The sequence below is a fragment of the Silurus aristotelis genome, assembly GCF_946808225.1.
Source record: "Silurus aristotelis genome assembly, chromosome: 13".
NCBI lineage: Eukaryota > Metazoa > Chordata > Actinopteri > Siluriformes > Siluridae > Silurus > Silurus aristotelis.
In genome coordinates this window covers 28046901-28063628 of record NC_139586.1, presented here as the reverse complement: position 1 = coordinate 28063628, position 16728 = coordinate 28046901, and the positions used below count along the sequence as shown (strand labels likewise).

The 16728-nt window shown below is 40.4% G+C and overlaps 1 protein-coding gene across 1 annotated transcript in view; it reads left to right on the top strand.

The window, feature by feature from the left end:
- Positions 1–738: 738 nt before the first annotated feature.
- The window catches only part of ptk7a (protein tyrosine kinase 7a), a 42888-nt gene continuing 26898 nt past the window's right edge, over positions 739–16728 (top strand). Inside the window, exon 1 of the mRNA XM_083559051.1 lies at positions 739–1274. Within this exon, the coding sequence (XP_083415177.1) occupies positions 1184–1274 (91 nt within the window). The 5' untranslated portion in view covers positions 739–1183. The remainder of the gene's footprint in view (positions 1275–16728) is intronic.

Below are 16728 nucleotides of genomic sequence, written 5' to 3'. Positions count from 1 at the left end.
GCAGGTAGTTGGTGTGAAAGAGGCAGATGTAGAGGACAGGGGGGTATGGAGACGGATGATCCGCTGTGGCGCCCCCTAATGGGAGCAGCCGAAAGAAGAAGAAGAAGAAGAAGAAGAAGAAGAAGAAGTGCGTATTAAAATTCACCTGAATGATGGTGTTCTAGTATTAAAGTTCTTCTATGATTTGAAGTCGAAAAATATGAATTAAGGTGGAAATGATTGCAATTTTAGTAAATTGGGATGCGAGAACTTTTTTGGAATTGTGAAGTTCTGGGATCTCAGCAGTGATGGGATGAGAAGGATGGTCTCAGAAAGAACTGAAGATGGCGTTACAACGCAATACATCTGACCCATAAGATCTATAAACAGCTAAAGGTAATGTTTGTTCATTGCAAAGAGTTGGTCTTGTCATTGTCTGGGTTTGACTTTTGTCCATTTCTGGTTACCTTTGATAGGATTTAAATGACGCAATGAAGATCTTAAATCTGTGAAATGAGCCGGTTACAGGGTACAGACTCCTCCTCCTCCTCCTCCTTTTCCACCCAGGGACTAAATCTCAAATCCCTCCTTTTTTCTCCTGGATAAGGAAGTGCACTACCTAGTGGAGGACATGATGGTTTCTACCCACTATGTAGTGCACGACGTGGTGAATAAGCAGCTGTTTGGGATTCGACCCAGATCCTGTTTCCACAACGCCGGAAGTCGGCTTCAAAACGGGGCGCGTTTGGTGGGCGGGGTTTAAATAGTAAAGGCGTGGCTTAGGCTTGAGATCCAAGCGGTAGGAGCCATCGCGGTTCATCAGATGTAACTTTTCGTGGTTACAAAGTATCGCATTGTTACAATTATTGGTATTTTATTAACGCGACCTGATGTGATCAAGACACGTGGTTTCTGGACCTCCTGATAAAGGCAGACGCATCTGGAGGGAGGAGAGAAGAAAGGGGGATCAGACCTTCAGCGGCAAGAAAGTTAGTGAGTAATGAAAGCAGCATGGAGCTCCTGCCACATCCCCCCTGCTGAGGATCTGGAGTTCTTCTGACCATAAACCACGTCTCTGCTTTCTCCCAATCTTGGAGTTTGGAATCCAGACGTGAAACAGGAGGGAAAACAAATCAGCCGGATTATTCATCTGATTGCGACCAGGTCGTGGGTCCGTCTTTTCTTCCCGGGTTCAAGTTGGTCGATGATGATGATGATGATGATAAAGAAAGCCCACCAGCAGGAAACCCGGACACACTCTGCTGCTGTGTGCTTCATCACGCTCCTGTTCCAAGGTATGACCATGATTTCATGATTTGTGTATCTGCATATCAATGCTGAACCCATCTGCTCTCAGCTTGTAGAGCTGCACTTGGGACAACCTGAAGATCATTTATGATGATCATTGAGAACTTTCCTTCCTTCCTTTACAGTTCATCTCCATTTAATGTATGAGATGATCCTACCATGGAACAAACTCAATGGCTTGATGTTTGCAGCGTTTCCAAAACACCTGAACGCTTTTGTGTTTTTTTTTTGGTTTTTTTGCCATTTGTAGGCCACCTTTCCTGCCTACAGGCTTCTGCTTTGGCTGGAATAGTTGGTCCACATTTCAGAATAGTTGTGTAATTCCTGGGTAATTCTGCATGTTTTATTTCTACAGGAAGCGTAGTTGTTAGGGTGGGGGTGGTGATTCCTCACTAATGTATGATGCATAAACATGAAAGTGGATTAAAGTCACCAGTGGTATTCTGTTACCAACCGGTTTGTCCTCTAAACCAAAAGACACTCATCTGCCTGATTGCATGTTGTGGAAACGGATCAAAGTGCATCCACGTGTGGGTCTTCAGACATTGACTCGGTTTCGAATACTTTCATGATCGGAAGAGTGAAAATATCTGAATGGGATCCAGAGACGACTCTGTGGTCTTCTGGCCTATGCAGAATTTTGAATGTTCACACTGGTTGACTCGGTGCTGGCGATCTCAACAGGCTCTTTCATGACTCTGGCGAGCGAATGGAAGCGGCCGGGGATTGATGCCAGACTCCACACTGCTCCGAGTGTACTCCGCATGAGACCGAGGGTCTCCTTACTTTCTCCCTGATCTCCGTAAGAAGCGAGATGAGCTGCAAGGACGGTGGGTGTGAAAACTGAGTGCGGCCTTCTTCTGACTGCTGAATACTGAATGCTCGGTCTGCGTGCTGCATCCCAGGGGACCTGGCTACGGTGGAGCAGGGAGGGAAAGGGATGACGCTGTGTGTGGGGGTGGAAAAGAGGACGCTGTGTTGTGTAGGGCTGAAGTATTCCTCCAGGGCTCACTGAGGAAGTACTGTAAAATTTGCATGGGTGCCCGAAAGATAAAAGCATGTACTTCGCAGGTACTTGAAGACCCTGGCTGGTGTTTACGAACACCGGGGGAGCCGTCACACTTCTTTGTTGTGTTAATTCCAAAAGGTCTGGGGACAACCCGGGTCCTCACAATGGTCAAATAAAGGTGCGGGTTGTGAGGACCTGTGTTTTTATATTTCCCCATATGGGCTACTTTTATATACATTGGGTATGTGTGGGATTCTGTATTTCACAGTAATCGTTCAGATTGCAGGGAATTTTCTTTATCTTGAAGATACCAAGCCACAGAACTCCAGGGTTCAATGTTTTTAAACTCTAAACGTCACGTCTCTTTGAGTGCTGGAAAAGTTTCTGGTTCCAAAGTTCCCAGAAGAGTTTCCCAGGATAGAATTACAAAGCGCTTCAATATCCAATCCTTGAAAAAAAAAAAAAAGCCTGTGTCATTAAAAGCAGGCTGAGAGTTTTTTTTCTTAAAGAATCCGTTTGGCAGTCGGATGGAAGTTCTGGTGGGAGTTATTTGGAAATGAAATCTGGAAGTCGTCCTCTACCACAGCGCCGCGTAGAACCCCAAAATCCACATAAAAACTGTTTCAGAGAATCGTTTTCAATATAATTTGTAGTTAAAACCTCATGAAAAGATTAGATGGAATAAACACTTTTACAGTCACAGACCCCTGGAAAGGAAACCCCAGTTTTATGATTCTTTTTGTTTGTTTGGATTTTTTTTTATTTTTAATCTAAATCATGAAGCAAAATGAACTGAACATTAAATCCCAAAAGTCTTTTGTGTACTTTTCTGGCCACAAGCTTTAGGATGTCAAGTTGCAACAGTCTCCAAAGACAGAATTTTAACTCTGAATACACGTTATTTTTGTACGATTAAGGAGTTTTATTCAAAGCACTTGGTGAGCAGTAAGGGAACGAATCTTTCACGAAATTGCTGGAAAAGATCTGAGCTTGGTCTTTACAAGATCACTCAACATTTCCTGTTTTCAGGAACACTAGGTGGTCCTTTTGTTGAATGATTTTAGTTTCAGAACTCCCATTGAAAACGAAGTCAGTCTTACAGGTGAGTGAACAGGGAACACGATTATCACTGTATTTATAGATACCTTTTTAAATTATATCTTGGAATACATGGGTGCATGGTAGTTCAGATGGTTGTGTTGTTACCTCAAAGATCCAAGGTTTCATTCTGATCCTAGATCATGTTTTTGTGGAGTTTTCCCTCTGTCTGCTTAAACTTCGTCCTATTTTTTTTTTCCAGGGTTTCCTGTGTGAAAGTTGTTTGTGGGTAATGCCTTGTGAAGGACACCTTCATGTTTCTTATCTCTACCTGAAAAATCTTAATTTGTAATTGCTACTTGGAGAATTGGGACGGTCTCCTTTGTTAATTTTCTAAGTGAGGATATTAAACTGGATATGCTGATGTCTGTTTTATCATGAGAAGTTGACCAATACATCATGTTTTGTCCATTAGACAGCACTGATGGTTGATCCTGAAACTACCAGCAAAAAAATTATGCCGTTAGTTTTTCCGGGTTGCGTTATACAGAACGAGAGCAGCCTCTAGAGGTGAATCACTGAAGCCATGTGCTGTTTATTTAAAGTGTCTTTTTATTTATTTATTTTTTTTATTTAATATATATATATATTTTTTTAAATGTCTCTTTTTGTTCCCAGTTTGAAAGCCTCTTTTTCCCCCTCAATTTTTATTAATATAATGAATATTCATATTTATTTCATTTAGCACATTTTTATGGTTTAGTATTTTTTTTTTGTTTCTTTAGTTTTGTAATCAGTTAAATTTGACATGGGTGTTTAGTTTTTTGAAATAATTTTTTTATCCAGTGTCCATTTTAAAAATTGGTGAATCGGTTAACAGCAAGTACGATCCGACCTATCTATCGGTTGACCTCTGTTTATCATCACTCGTCATGCAGGCATTAGTACTTTTACAAATAGCTAGTTTGTTTAAAATAAAATGGTGGAGTTCATGCTTTTTTTCACGTGTAATGGTTGCAAGTTACGTGATTCCTGGTTGCGCAGACGATTTCAAAGACTGTTTTTTGTGCATTCGGCTATAAGCCTGAAAAAATTAATGTTGACACTCGGCTGTAATTTTACGCTCGATGTAGAGACGTCCTCATGATTATAAAGATGGATTGTTCTCTGTGCTGTTTGGCTGCTGCCACCTGTCATTCCCTGATTATATTTTCAACAGCAGAGCACAGATTGAGAGGGAGAGAACGGGGCATGTGCTTTGGCTAATAGCAGTCATGCTAATTGAGGAAGCAGCTGTTTTGCTTGTTGGGGTGTGTATGGTGTCTTACAATGTACCATAATTTTATGCTACATAGTGAGAAGTTATTATTAGAAGAACGATACTTGATATAGTATGCAATTTGAATGTTTGAATGTCAGCCACACATGAGTTTGAGCATAATCCCATTCCATAGTGTGCCAATCTTCGCTGTTCTAATGACCTTCAATCTTCTGGGAAGATGTTCCACTAAATTTTGTGGAGATTCATTCAACCACAAGGGTGGCAGTAAAGTCAGGTAAGCTCAGAAGGCCTTGGGTTCAGTAGGGTCTTTAATTCGGAGCTTTGTAGCAGGCCACTCAAGATCTTTCTCGGTTTCCATTTTTTAACCACATTTTCACTAAATTGCTATTAGCTGTGAACACGTGTCGCCTTTGGTGATTGACATGTTCTCAGGACTGGCTGCACGTTGTCTTCTGATCTACCTTGATCTTGAGCAGGACAATGAAGAATAAATAACTCCTCAATTCGCTCAAGTAGAAGTGCAGAAACATGTATTTTAAAAGACTCTGGTAAAAGGTGAAGTTCTGACTGCACTTTTTCACTCAGGTTCAAGTAAAGAAGTTTGGGCTCTGACATGTACTTCAGTAAAAAGTAATGATTATTACTACCTGTTTTAGTGTCATGTTGGTAACTGAACCCCACATCATATTAATATATTAATACAAAATAATTTCAAATGTTGTTCTCTAATGAATGTATCCAGCCAGAAGATCCACCATATAGAACACATGCAGAGAAAAGATGATGATCAGGTGATCAGGAATGTCTGTTCTCAGTCACTCACGTCTCATCCACCTTAACCCCAGACTTCTTACTGCCTTCTGACTGCTCATTGTGAGCTTCATAAACTAGTCTACGTCCTGGGTGTGTGAGAGACAGAAAATAATACACAACAAGTGGTAGATTGAAAGAGCCACACAATGACAAGAAATAGGTTGAAAGTCTCCAAATAGATTAAAACTAAAGTAACGAGTCTGGTTTAAAAATGTAAGAAAGAACAGATATTTGTGTTAATAATTTACTGAACGAAAGTAAAGAGTTGTCTGAAAAATGAAAGTACTGATTTCAGAAAAATATACTTAGTGCAGTAGCAAAGTATTTGTAATGCTACCACTTCGAGAGATGTCCTAAACATATTCCTGACTGGTACAGATGCTAGCATAGACGCTTAGCCAAGCCCTGTTCCAGACCCTGTGCAGTCAGGATGGTTCCACATCAACATCAACAAAAATTACTGAGCAACCCAAAACCTAGGGTGGATTTGGGCTGTTATTAATATCAACAGTCTGCTTCAGGCTACAGTCCGGACCACAGGCTGCATGAAGAGTTTTGCCTTTTACTGCAAACTTTACAATGATGGAACAGTAATGAATGGACAGGTTTCTTCCTCATGCCATTTTTCCTTCACCAAAGATTTTTACAGCATTTTTTTACTGACCAAGCTCCAGCATGTAAAACTTTCATTTGGTCTGAAAACCAAACCAAGTCATACTGGGAGAATATAAAAATTCCAAAAAAATATATGTTGGAGGTATGAGGTTGTTCTGCTTCTGATTAAACTGCTCTTGACTTTAGCAGAGTGTATGTAAGCATTTAGATCTCCGAATGGTGAACGTTTTAAAAGAAGCATGTGTTTGTGCACCATGTGGTGCACCAGTTCTGTTTAATGACCACATGTTCTTTTGCTTTTATATGACCACGTACTGCAGTCAGGGTTAACGAGTCCTATGAAATGCCTCCACATACAGGTATGGATTCAACATAAGGTTTAATTGTTGGCGGGAGAATGTAGGAAAAGGGTGAAATAGACTGTCTGTGTAGATCGTGGTTACTTTTTTTTAACTGTACACTATTACTACGCGATAACCTGTGGAGCAGTGGTAGAGGACGGGAGGGGTCTGCGGAGCAGTGCAGTGGTAGAGGTCGGAGGGATGTTGTACATTAGAGATCAACATAAGCATGTCATATTAACAATGTGAGAAGTCAAACACAGTTGATTGTCCCTGGTTACCACATGGTTGTATGCAGTGTTGTGTAGACCGTGGTTACTTTTTTACTGTACACTATTACTACGCAATAGCCTGTGAAGCAGTGGTAGAGGACGGAGGGGTCTGCAGAGCAGTGTAGCGGTAGAGGACGGGAGGGGTCCGCGGAGCAGCGGTAGAGGACGGGAGGCGTCCGCGGAGCAGCGGTAGAGGACGGAAGGGGTCCGCGGAGCAGCGGTAGAGGACGGAAGGGGTCCGCGGAGCAGCGGTAGAGGACGGAAGGGGTCCGCGGAGCAGCGGTAGAGGACGGAAGGGGTCCGCGGAGCAGCGGTAGAGGACGGAAGGGGTCTGCAAACAGAGCAGCGGTAGAGGACGGAAGGGGTCTGCAAACAGAGCAGCGGTAGAGGACGGAGAGGTCTGCAAACAGTGCAGCGGTAGAGGACGGAGGGGTCTGCAAACAGTGCAGCAGTAGAGGACGGGAGGGGTCTGCAAACAGTGCAGCGGTAGAGGACGGGAGGGGTCTGCGAAACAGTAGTAGAGGACGGAGGGGTCTGCGGAACAGTAGTAGAGGACGGAGGGGTCTGCAGTAGAGGACGGAGGGGTCTGCAGTAGAGGATGGCGGGATGTTGTACAGGAGAGATCAACATAAGCATGTCATATTAACAATGTGAGAAGTCAAAGACCGTTGATTGTCCCTGGTTACCACATGGTTGTGTGCAGTGAATGAAGGTAAGATCAGAGTGTTGTCCATAGAGATAACAAAATCATGGCATAGCTTTGCATCACCATGGATGTCCAGCAATTCAGTTTTGATTTTGATGGTATTAGGGAGTTTTACATGAGTTTATAGATATCCCTGATTCCCACAAAGGACCTGACTGGCCAGTACCTCTGTGATTGACAGAGGATTGTGATCTATATTGGGACACCTGCCTTTTTCAGCTTTATGTGGTTCTTCATCAAAACTGGCACTACAAAGTTGGAGGATCACAATTGTACAGTGTGTCTTTGGACAAGGTAGCATTACATTTTCCGTTCCCCTGAACTAGAAGGACCCAAACCTGTTCCAGCATGACAGTGGCCCTGTGCACAAACCCACTCCCATGGGTTAGAGTGGAAAATATCCTGCTATATTGCACTGAACTCAACCGTATTGAAAATGATGAATGCACCCCAGGCTTCCTCACCTACATAACCTTACTAACACGGTTGTGGCTAAATGGATTCAAATCTCCACAACATCTTCCCAGAAGAGTGGAGTGTAATATATATATATATATAATAAATATATATATATATATATATATATATATATATATATATATATATATATATATATATATATATATATATATATATATATATAAAAGGAAATAAAGGACTATATGTGGAATTGGATGTTCAGGAAGTACATACAAATGTTATGTTCGGGTGCCCACAAACTTTTGTTCATCTAGTGTATCAGGCTATGCGAAATGATAATTGTGACAGTATTTTTTTTCGGTCTCAGTTTCGGTTAAGAATGAGTCACGGCAAGATGAGCTGTCATTGTAATGTTTAATTGTCTCTAGCAATGAGTCATTACATGAGTCTCCATTGAGGAGCTTGGATATAACTGCTTTTTCCTGTGCTGGGATTTGACCATATTGTGTGATCAGTGAGTTGATTAATCTCTACAGCTTTTTACTTTTTTGATAAATTGTACATTAGGCAATCTTTACCGCTAATAAACGTTTATAATATTGGTATTAACTTTACTTCAGAGGTGTCATTTATTTTCCAGTAGTTTGGTTTATTTTAGGGATTCTTGTTAGTTATAGCTGTAAATACATTTATATCAAAGTTCATATAATTTAGTGATTTATTTATTATATAGAAACATTAAAGCGCCACTCTGCGTTTACAGCATATGCTTTGACATAAAAGGTATGTATGTGGATTATCATAGCTTGGACATGCCCACTCCTGCCCAATAATTCATGAGAGAACGAGATAAGAAAACCAACAGATTTCTTTCTTTCTGAGTTTTTATAGTACAAGTGTGGTGTGTGTGTGGAAAAGAAAAAAAATCTGTAGTCAATTGAATTCATACTGCAAAGTTATAGACGTTTTGTATGTTGCTAATCTACATGTAAGGATAGATAAAGAAAGAGACAAATGCCTAATCCTTTATGGACAAAAGTTTTGGGACACTCGAGTTTTCCAGCCATATGTGTTTCCTCACAAAACTGCTGAATGAATCAAACCAATTTAATGGTTTCCACAAACCTTTGTCCATATAGTGTAGGTTACTGTTGCTTCTCCCTAGCCAAAGGGATGAGAGGGTAGCTGCTGCATATTTATCTTTAATGTATCGTATTGTTGGTTGTGATAGAGTATCTGCAAGAGTGAAAGGGAAAGTTTATAGGACTGTGGTGAGACCTGAGATGTTGTATGGTTTAGAGACAGTGGCATTGAGTAAAAGACAGGAGGTTGAGCTAGAGGTAGCAGAGCTGAAGATGAGATTTTTGTTGGGAGTGACGACGATGGACAGGATTATAAATGAGTTTATTAGAGGGACAGTGCATGTAGGACGTTTTGGAGACGAGATTGAGATGGTTTGGACATGTGCAGAGGAGGGACATGGGGTATATTAGTAGGAGAATGCTGAGGAGGGAGCCACCAGCAAGGAGGAAAAGAGGAAGACCAAGGAGGAGGTTTACGGATGTGTTGAAGGAAGACATGCAGGTAGTCGGGTTAAAAGAGGCAGATGTAGAGGATGGGGGGAGCGGGGGGGGTATGCAGACAGATGATCCACTGTGGCAACCCCTAATGGGAGCAGCCGAAAGATCGTATTGTTGGCAATGCATCGAAATCACATCAGCCACAGTTATGGAGATGCAAACCCCTGGTATAATCCAAGCTCATTGTATGAGTTGTGTCCAGAATGAATAAAAATCCTGGACCGGACAATAAATGTAACTTATACAGTAGCTCTATTTTGATTTCATTGCTTGTGTTTTTAACTGATTGGCCACCAGCGCATGACGAACTTTTTGAGACGATTACACTCTGTCATCATAGTTGCCATCATCGTAATCCTTTGATGTGATGGAAAATCTCAACATTTCATACTTTCTCATTTATACGGCTAAACCCGAGCTAGTGTTTGGCAGCTGTGTACCGTGATGCGGTTTGGCTAGTCAGTCAACTAAGATGTGTCTTTAATTTATAATGTCATGTTGTGCAACTTTTTAATGCCTAAAGCAAATTCATAAAAAAAATATTTAGATGGATCTAATAATGGTATAAGGACAAATTATATAACGCTTTTGTCCCACGTTTGAACTTTGTTGGGGCTGCTCTTAAGAATGAGTGATAGGTGTATCAGGGGTTGTTTGGTGCCAACACAAATATGATATTTGTGCCTTTTTTTTTTTTTTGAGAGGAAAGGTGGGGTGGAGAGATCATCTCAACAATACAAGCCCTGAGAAGCAGTTAATTACCCCACATTCCATTAACATCTCTGAGTGTGAGGACATGGTGGGGATGTAAGTGGGCCTCCTGCGGGGTATGTGGTGTGAAAAGAACGCGTGAACACCTCTTCATACTGGAGCTGGCTTGGCACATGGATCTCACATGTAGAGTACGGATCAGATTAGCCAGATTAGATGAGCTGCATTTGTTCACACTAAGAGTCCAGGAAACCGGGTTGGGGGTTGTGGGGGAGACCAAGGGGTGGTCTTGAATCCCCAAAGGGCAGAAATTGATTTCTGAAGCTCAGCCAGTAAACATACTTCCCCTCTTTTAGCCTGTAGTAGAACTATAAACTTGCCCATTCCCAGGACCCTGCTGGCATGGACCCCACGGAGATCTTCCCTCCCCTCCCCCCTGCTCTTATAGACTGTGTACTATAAACACCAAGAGGCTTGGGCTTTCCCCCCCCTTTTTGCTACCCATTCATTCAGCTAATAAAGCATGGTGTAGGATTTCCACCCGTGTTGAGGTGTAGTTTAACCTTCTAGGACTACATGTGAATAGAAGTTGTTGCTTGGGAATGGGGTAGATCGTGCCATTCTGTGTTGTGGAGGCTGTACCCTTGACAGTGGCCTTTGCTAAAGGGGGAAGAGAAGAGGGGGAAAAAAGGAATCTCTTTGTTTCTCGTCAACCTGGCAAATCAATCTGTCTACTGCTCTTGTTTGTATGGTAACGTGCACACTTACCACAGGATATTTTTTGACAAATAGTGCTTGATCTGTGGCTCACAGGTGGGAACAAGAAGAAAGATGAGAACTGCAAGGAAAAAGGGAGGGGAAGGGAGGTCATAGGACCACTTTACTAGTCATATTGAGTGCAATATTCTCTCTCTCTCTCCCTCTCTCTATGTATGTGTGTGTGTGTGTATATATATATATATATATATAAAACGCTATAGCAGTAATTGTAGTAATTTTGCACGTCTGGCACTGCCCTAAGATCTGTGATAAAATCTGCCCCCTTGAGCACAACATTAAGCCTGAATCTTGAAATATTTCTAATAACTGTACATGCTCACTGCATAGGGTATGACATCATGGTATTTTAGAACATGCATAATGGTAATCTGGACCCACAGCAAAGATTTACCATTTTACTCAACTTGAAAAAGTAGACATCAACGGAATGTCTTTCCCGATCCCATGCATCAGCCACCCTGAGCTGTTATTTTTTAATTATTTTATTTTATTTTTCTAACCATAAACAGCTTGACTATCCTTTTGCAAATTTGTGTTCTTCATATATTCCTCATAGGTTCTGGCCTTTTTCTGACCTTTGATAAAGATACATACATCACATACATCATTGACATGTGTATGGAAAAAGTGTCCATCAGGCCACATAAATAATATTCCTCCCACCTACGATATCACAAAAAACCCTAGTAAAATAACATGAGATGAAATGTTCTTGCACTTGACATGACTGTAATCAGAGAGGATTTACTTTCTTTAATCATTGCACTCCCCCTCACCCACCCCAGATATCAAGTTACCCTCCTGTTGTGCCTGGCAGCTCCCTCTTTTTTTATCCCAGGAGGACATCCCTGCTCTATTGTCTCTGGAGTTTGATATGCACATCCAAGGCGTTTCTAAGAGACACCTGTTTAGCCATGTCCATGTGAATATGACTTTTCTGATTGGAGGAACAGCTGGAAAAACAAGCCACTTCCTTCCCTGGATGGGTCCCCACTGCTTGGTGGACAATAGGGTGCCCAGAAAATACCCTTGATTGGGCAGGGACGTATTACGCAGAGATTGTTAGTTCATGGTGGGGTTAGTTCTTTTTTTTTTTTTTTGTGTTAAGTTACTATCAGGGAGGCCAACAGCTGGATGTTATAGGTTTGTTATTAGGTGTTTGCCAAATCTTTCACACATGTGCCGCTGACGGAGCTGGCTGCTAATTCCTCTGGTGAGATTTTAGGCATAATGGATATATTTTGGTGTTCTGGACTCTTTGGATCTGTATAAGCATTAAATATTTATACAGCCAAGCTGTTTTTAAGTCATTCTTTTAATTTACAATATTACAATTTTGTTCACTTAATACTAACTTGTCCAGTAATACCACAAAACCAAACATTTATACAAGTAGTATTCAATACCCATCTAACATATAGGCATTTTGCTTTATAGTGTCTATTGCTTGTTTTTTTTTAATAAAGATCTGAAAAGTCTGGAAAATAAAAACAATGGATTCCCAAACTATAAAATGTGGAAATTAAAACTTATTTTGGAAAATTAGGAATATTCTGTAGTCAATAAATGGTGTGTTCACTTGATTTATGCTTGAGATGGAAAGACCAACACACTATATGCTTGGCAACTAACAGATATGCAAACCAGACTAGAATAGGACATAGTTGAAATGAGACAAACATAAAAGATTTACCTCAGAATAATCAAAGTTTAATTTATATCAACATTGAACAAAAGTATCAACATTTACTTTAAATATCCATGTTTTTCAGAAATATAATTTAACTCAAAAATATAAATTTTTCTCAGAAATACAGAAATGTACATCAGGAAAATTTTTATTTACTTCAAAAATATAGATTTCTATATTTCTGAGGTAAATGTCTATATTTTTGTGGTACATTTCATAATGATGAGAGATTTCTATATTTCTAAGGTACATTTCTCTCAACACTATGAAATGTACCAAAGAAATATAGAAACTTACCTGAGAAAAATAGAAACTTACCTCAGAAATATAGATATTTACCTCTGATATATAGAGGTTTACCTCAGAAAAATAGTAATTTACCTCAGAAATAACAGATTACCTTGTATGCATTGCCAATAACTTAAATCTCTGTGTGACTAAAATAAAGTACTAAATTTATAGACATGTTTTCAGTTTTAATGGTGTAGTGACTGACAAAGTCTTTGCTTTTCTTTAGGAGGAAAGGTTTAAAACCCTGCATATCGTGTCAACTGAAGTGAAGCTTTAACCGGAATACCTTGTTCACAAGCTCATGGTCTCAACCAGACAGATGGTATTCATCAGAGGGGTCTCAGTGTTAAATATGAGCCCCTTAATACATCCTTGTTCCCAAGCAATCATCCCTTTACTGCTCCTGACTTCCTTTTTCTGTGGGCAGCAAAATAAATGGATCTTGTATGAAATTGCAGTTAAAGACAATATAAAGCCACAATTTTAAAGGCTGTAAAAACATGTCAGTATACATTTGACCACCAGGTCACCTTGGGTATCTGGTTTATAGGATCTTCCTTACACATATAAATCAGTAGATTAGTGTCAGTCAGTATAGAATTTAAGATTAAAACAACAAATGAATCAGCTTCAAGCCATTTCCTCTGAACGCACTGTATATGCTGCAATTTGTGTCAGTTACTGATCTGATCTTTGCCTTCAGAGGCATCTGCTGTCTTAGAATTTTAAGTTTATTCCCCACTATTTTTCACCCATTTTACACAAAGTCAATAATCAAGTCATGTCAAGAAGCTTTTATTGTCATTTTTAACCATAAAAAGGACACCGTGAAATAAAACCAACGTTCCTCCACAACCCTGGTGCTACATGAAACAACATAGAGCGACATCACACGTCATAGCGCTACATAACACAACATAGTTACATAACCGAACACGGCGCTATGGACTAAATTAAGTGTCTTAGCTACATAAGTTCACAAACTTCAAGCCAAAAAACTGAGCGACATAAGATTAGACGAATGAAATTTCCGAACGGAAACGAAAAAACGCACCTCACCTGTGGTCTGAGCTGCACGGCTTCAGGAGAAAAAAAACTTCCTTCGGGTGATTTTTAAACGCACGACGATGCCAAAAGATAAACTCCCGAGAGAAATAGTTGTGAAAGGAAGGAGGAAGACTGAACAATGTCTTTCTTGGTAGGCTACTGTTTAGATACAAGCCGTTGTAACGCGTTGAGTCAGGGTGAAGGAAGAGCTCGCTAACTCCAGTTGCAAAAGAAATCATATAAGCACAGACATGTTTCCAAAACTCGTGCTTTTTTATTTTTCTTGGCAACAGCCAAGAAATCGGCAACAGAAAATAATAAGGACATAATCCTCGTCTTGCACACACGCAGTAATACTGGAAAAATGCAGTGGCAGGCTATTCCCAAAATACCGCTATGCTCCTAAAGGAAGCGCAACATATTTCACCCGTTACACCGTGTGTAACGTGTCTTTCGTTAAAGCCTGTGTAAAGTACATTAGTGTAGGCTTATAGACAGGTGCGGCTTATGTATGTTAAAAATTAAAATATTTGTAAAATTGCGGCTTATATATGGGTGCGCTTTATAGTCCGGAAATTACGGTAGTCATATACAAGCTTTGGTTCTTTTTATTCTGTCATGTTGGAGGTAATCAATGATTTTTCTGACCGGTTTAAAGGTAAGGTATCCACTGAACCTCAGTCACTCTTTACAAATCTTACCACCCAATATGAAAGCAGTTCTTTGTGTGGGATTGGCGTAATGGTTAGTGAGACCAGGGGGAGTTTGCGATTGAGCTCAACACTGTCTATCAAACCTCTTAGGGGCAAGCAGAGGATTCCCACTGTGCGTGATTATTGTATGACTGGGCATATTGCATTTGAAAAATCAGTTCAGGTCAGAACAGGTCAGTTTGAACCTAATTGACAATATATTTTTATCATTATTATAAGTTTTAATATGTTCAGCTAAGCAAATTGTAAGGAAATATTATGATAATCGAAACAATTCTATTCAAACTTGTGCCCTGTTCCTGGCTGATGTGATCATCTGCTTCTGTAGCTCATCCACCTCAGGGTTTGATGTGTCGTGTCTTTCTCAGATGCTTTTCTTCTCAGCATAGGTGTAAAGAGTTTTTTATTTGGGTTACCCGTTTTCCTATTTGATCAAACCCGATTTGCTTATCTCCTCTAAACATCCTTCTGATCTATAAAACTGCTAGTAACTGGACATTTTGTTACACAATTTGGTGTAAACTTGAGAATCTAGATCTCTTAACAGTTTTCTGTGAACACCCGAACAGCAGCAGACATTTTTCGCCTGTCTGGCACCAGCTTTCTTGTCACTGAGATCTCATTTTTTTATATATAAAAAATGTAGTCTTGACCTGTTCCTGCACGATTTGTGTTTTGGTCTGCCGGCACATGATTTGCTGACTTGTGTTTAAAACGACATCGGCTTATTACTCTTGATGACATGCTTTGAAAATCAGAAAAAACAATTTTCATATGCAAATGCAGTTCACACGCATTGAGCCGTTTTGTTCTGGAGTCTTTTCCACTGAGTATTTTATTACTGCGAATATATGCAACATCGACTCATGCAACCCAGTTCACTGGGGAGGAAACGCTCTGAAAGCCTGCCGTCGTCAGGTCTCGTATTACACTCTGGCATGACAGGGTTACTATTAGAATCTTAAGTCAAGATCTTAAAAACCTTGAAGAAAAATTGCATCAAGGTAGACCTAAAAATTCTTTATACATTGCTTAATATGTTAATCCAGTTAGAGTTGCTCTTTTCTGCCTGTTCATCAGAAACCGAGAGTGTGAATGCCATCTTTGTGCTGAGCTCTTGAGCTCTTGAGCCCCTCTGCAGGAAACCAGGAAAGGGGTTTGGAGTGCAGCTCTCCTGCAGGCTTGTGCAGAAACAGGAGGTTTAAAGCTTGTAGGTGTAATCTCAAACAGAAGTGCAGAAAGGTTGAGAGCCAGATGATGATTCTCAGAAAAATGACCCTTCACATGCAGCAAACAAACTCAACAAACTGATGGTCCAGATCACCAGATAGAGGTTTATTTGTAATTTTTTCTGTAAAAGAACAATATTGAGATGCCTGCTCATTTCTAACCCCTGGTGTAGTCAGGAAAAGAATAAAAAAATACCCGTGGTTTATTTCAGGAGCCCCACTGGTGTCTGGATTTCCTGTGCCGTCTGTTTGTGTTCAGGTTTGGTCATGTTTGACATCTTGATGGAGCTGGAGGAAATGGTATTTGGAGGTAGGAGGGTCAAATGGAGCTCAAATCCTTGTCATGTGGACGTTATTAGGTTGGGGTGAGAACCGAGTGGGGTCCTTACTTTCGTTCTTTTTTTCGCTCGATGAAAGCTACTTTAAAATAAGCCTCTTCAGAACAGAGCAGATTCGTTACAGATAAAGAGGCTCTACTTTTAATAAGTGGTCTTTTCCCACATTTAGGAAGAAACCCCAGTGTTGGGCATGGAGAGGACTTTCAGATCCCACAAGGGATGGCTGGAATCCTCATATAACCGTGTATGTAGTTCTCTTTAGGACGGTTTCTTATGACTGCATGGAGCAGAAACTGTGTGCATTGAATAAATGATCAGTCAAAATCCAACATGGATGGAGATGTGTTAAAAAAAACAAAAAAACAATAGACTTGTGTTTTTCTATAGAAGATGTGAGCTTTTAGGCATGGCGATGCACTGAAAACTCGTTCCATCCAATTGCTATCTACAGTAAACATTTTATCTTGGCTGGAGTTGTCAACTACTGCTGCGAACTGTAAACTCTAGACCAAACAGTTTGCATCTCTCCTGGGGTTTAAATGGTAAAAAATGGACGTTAAAACCCA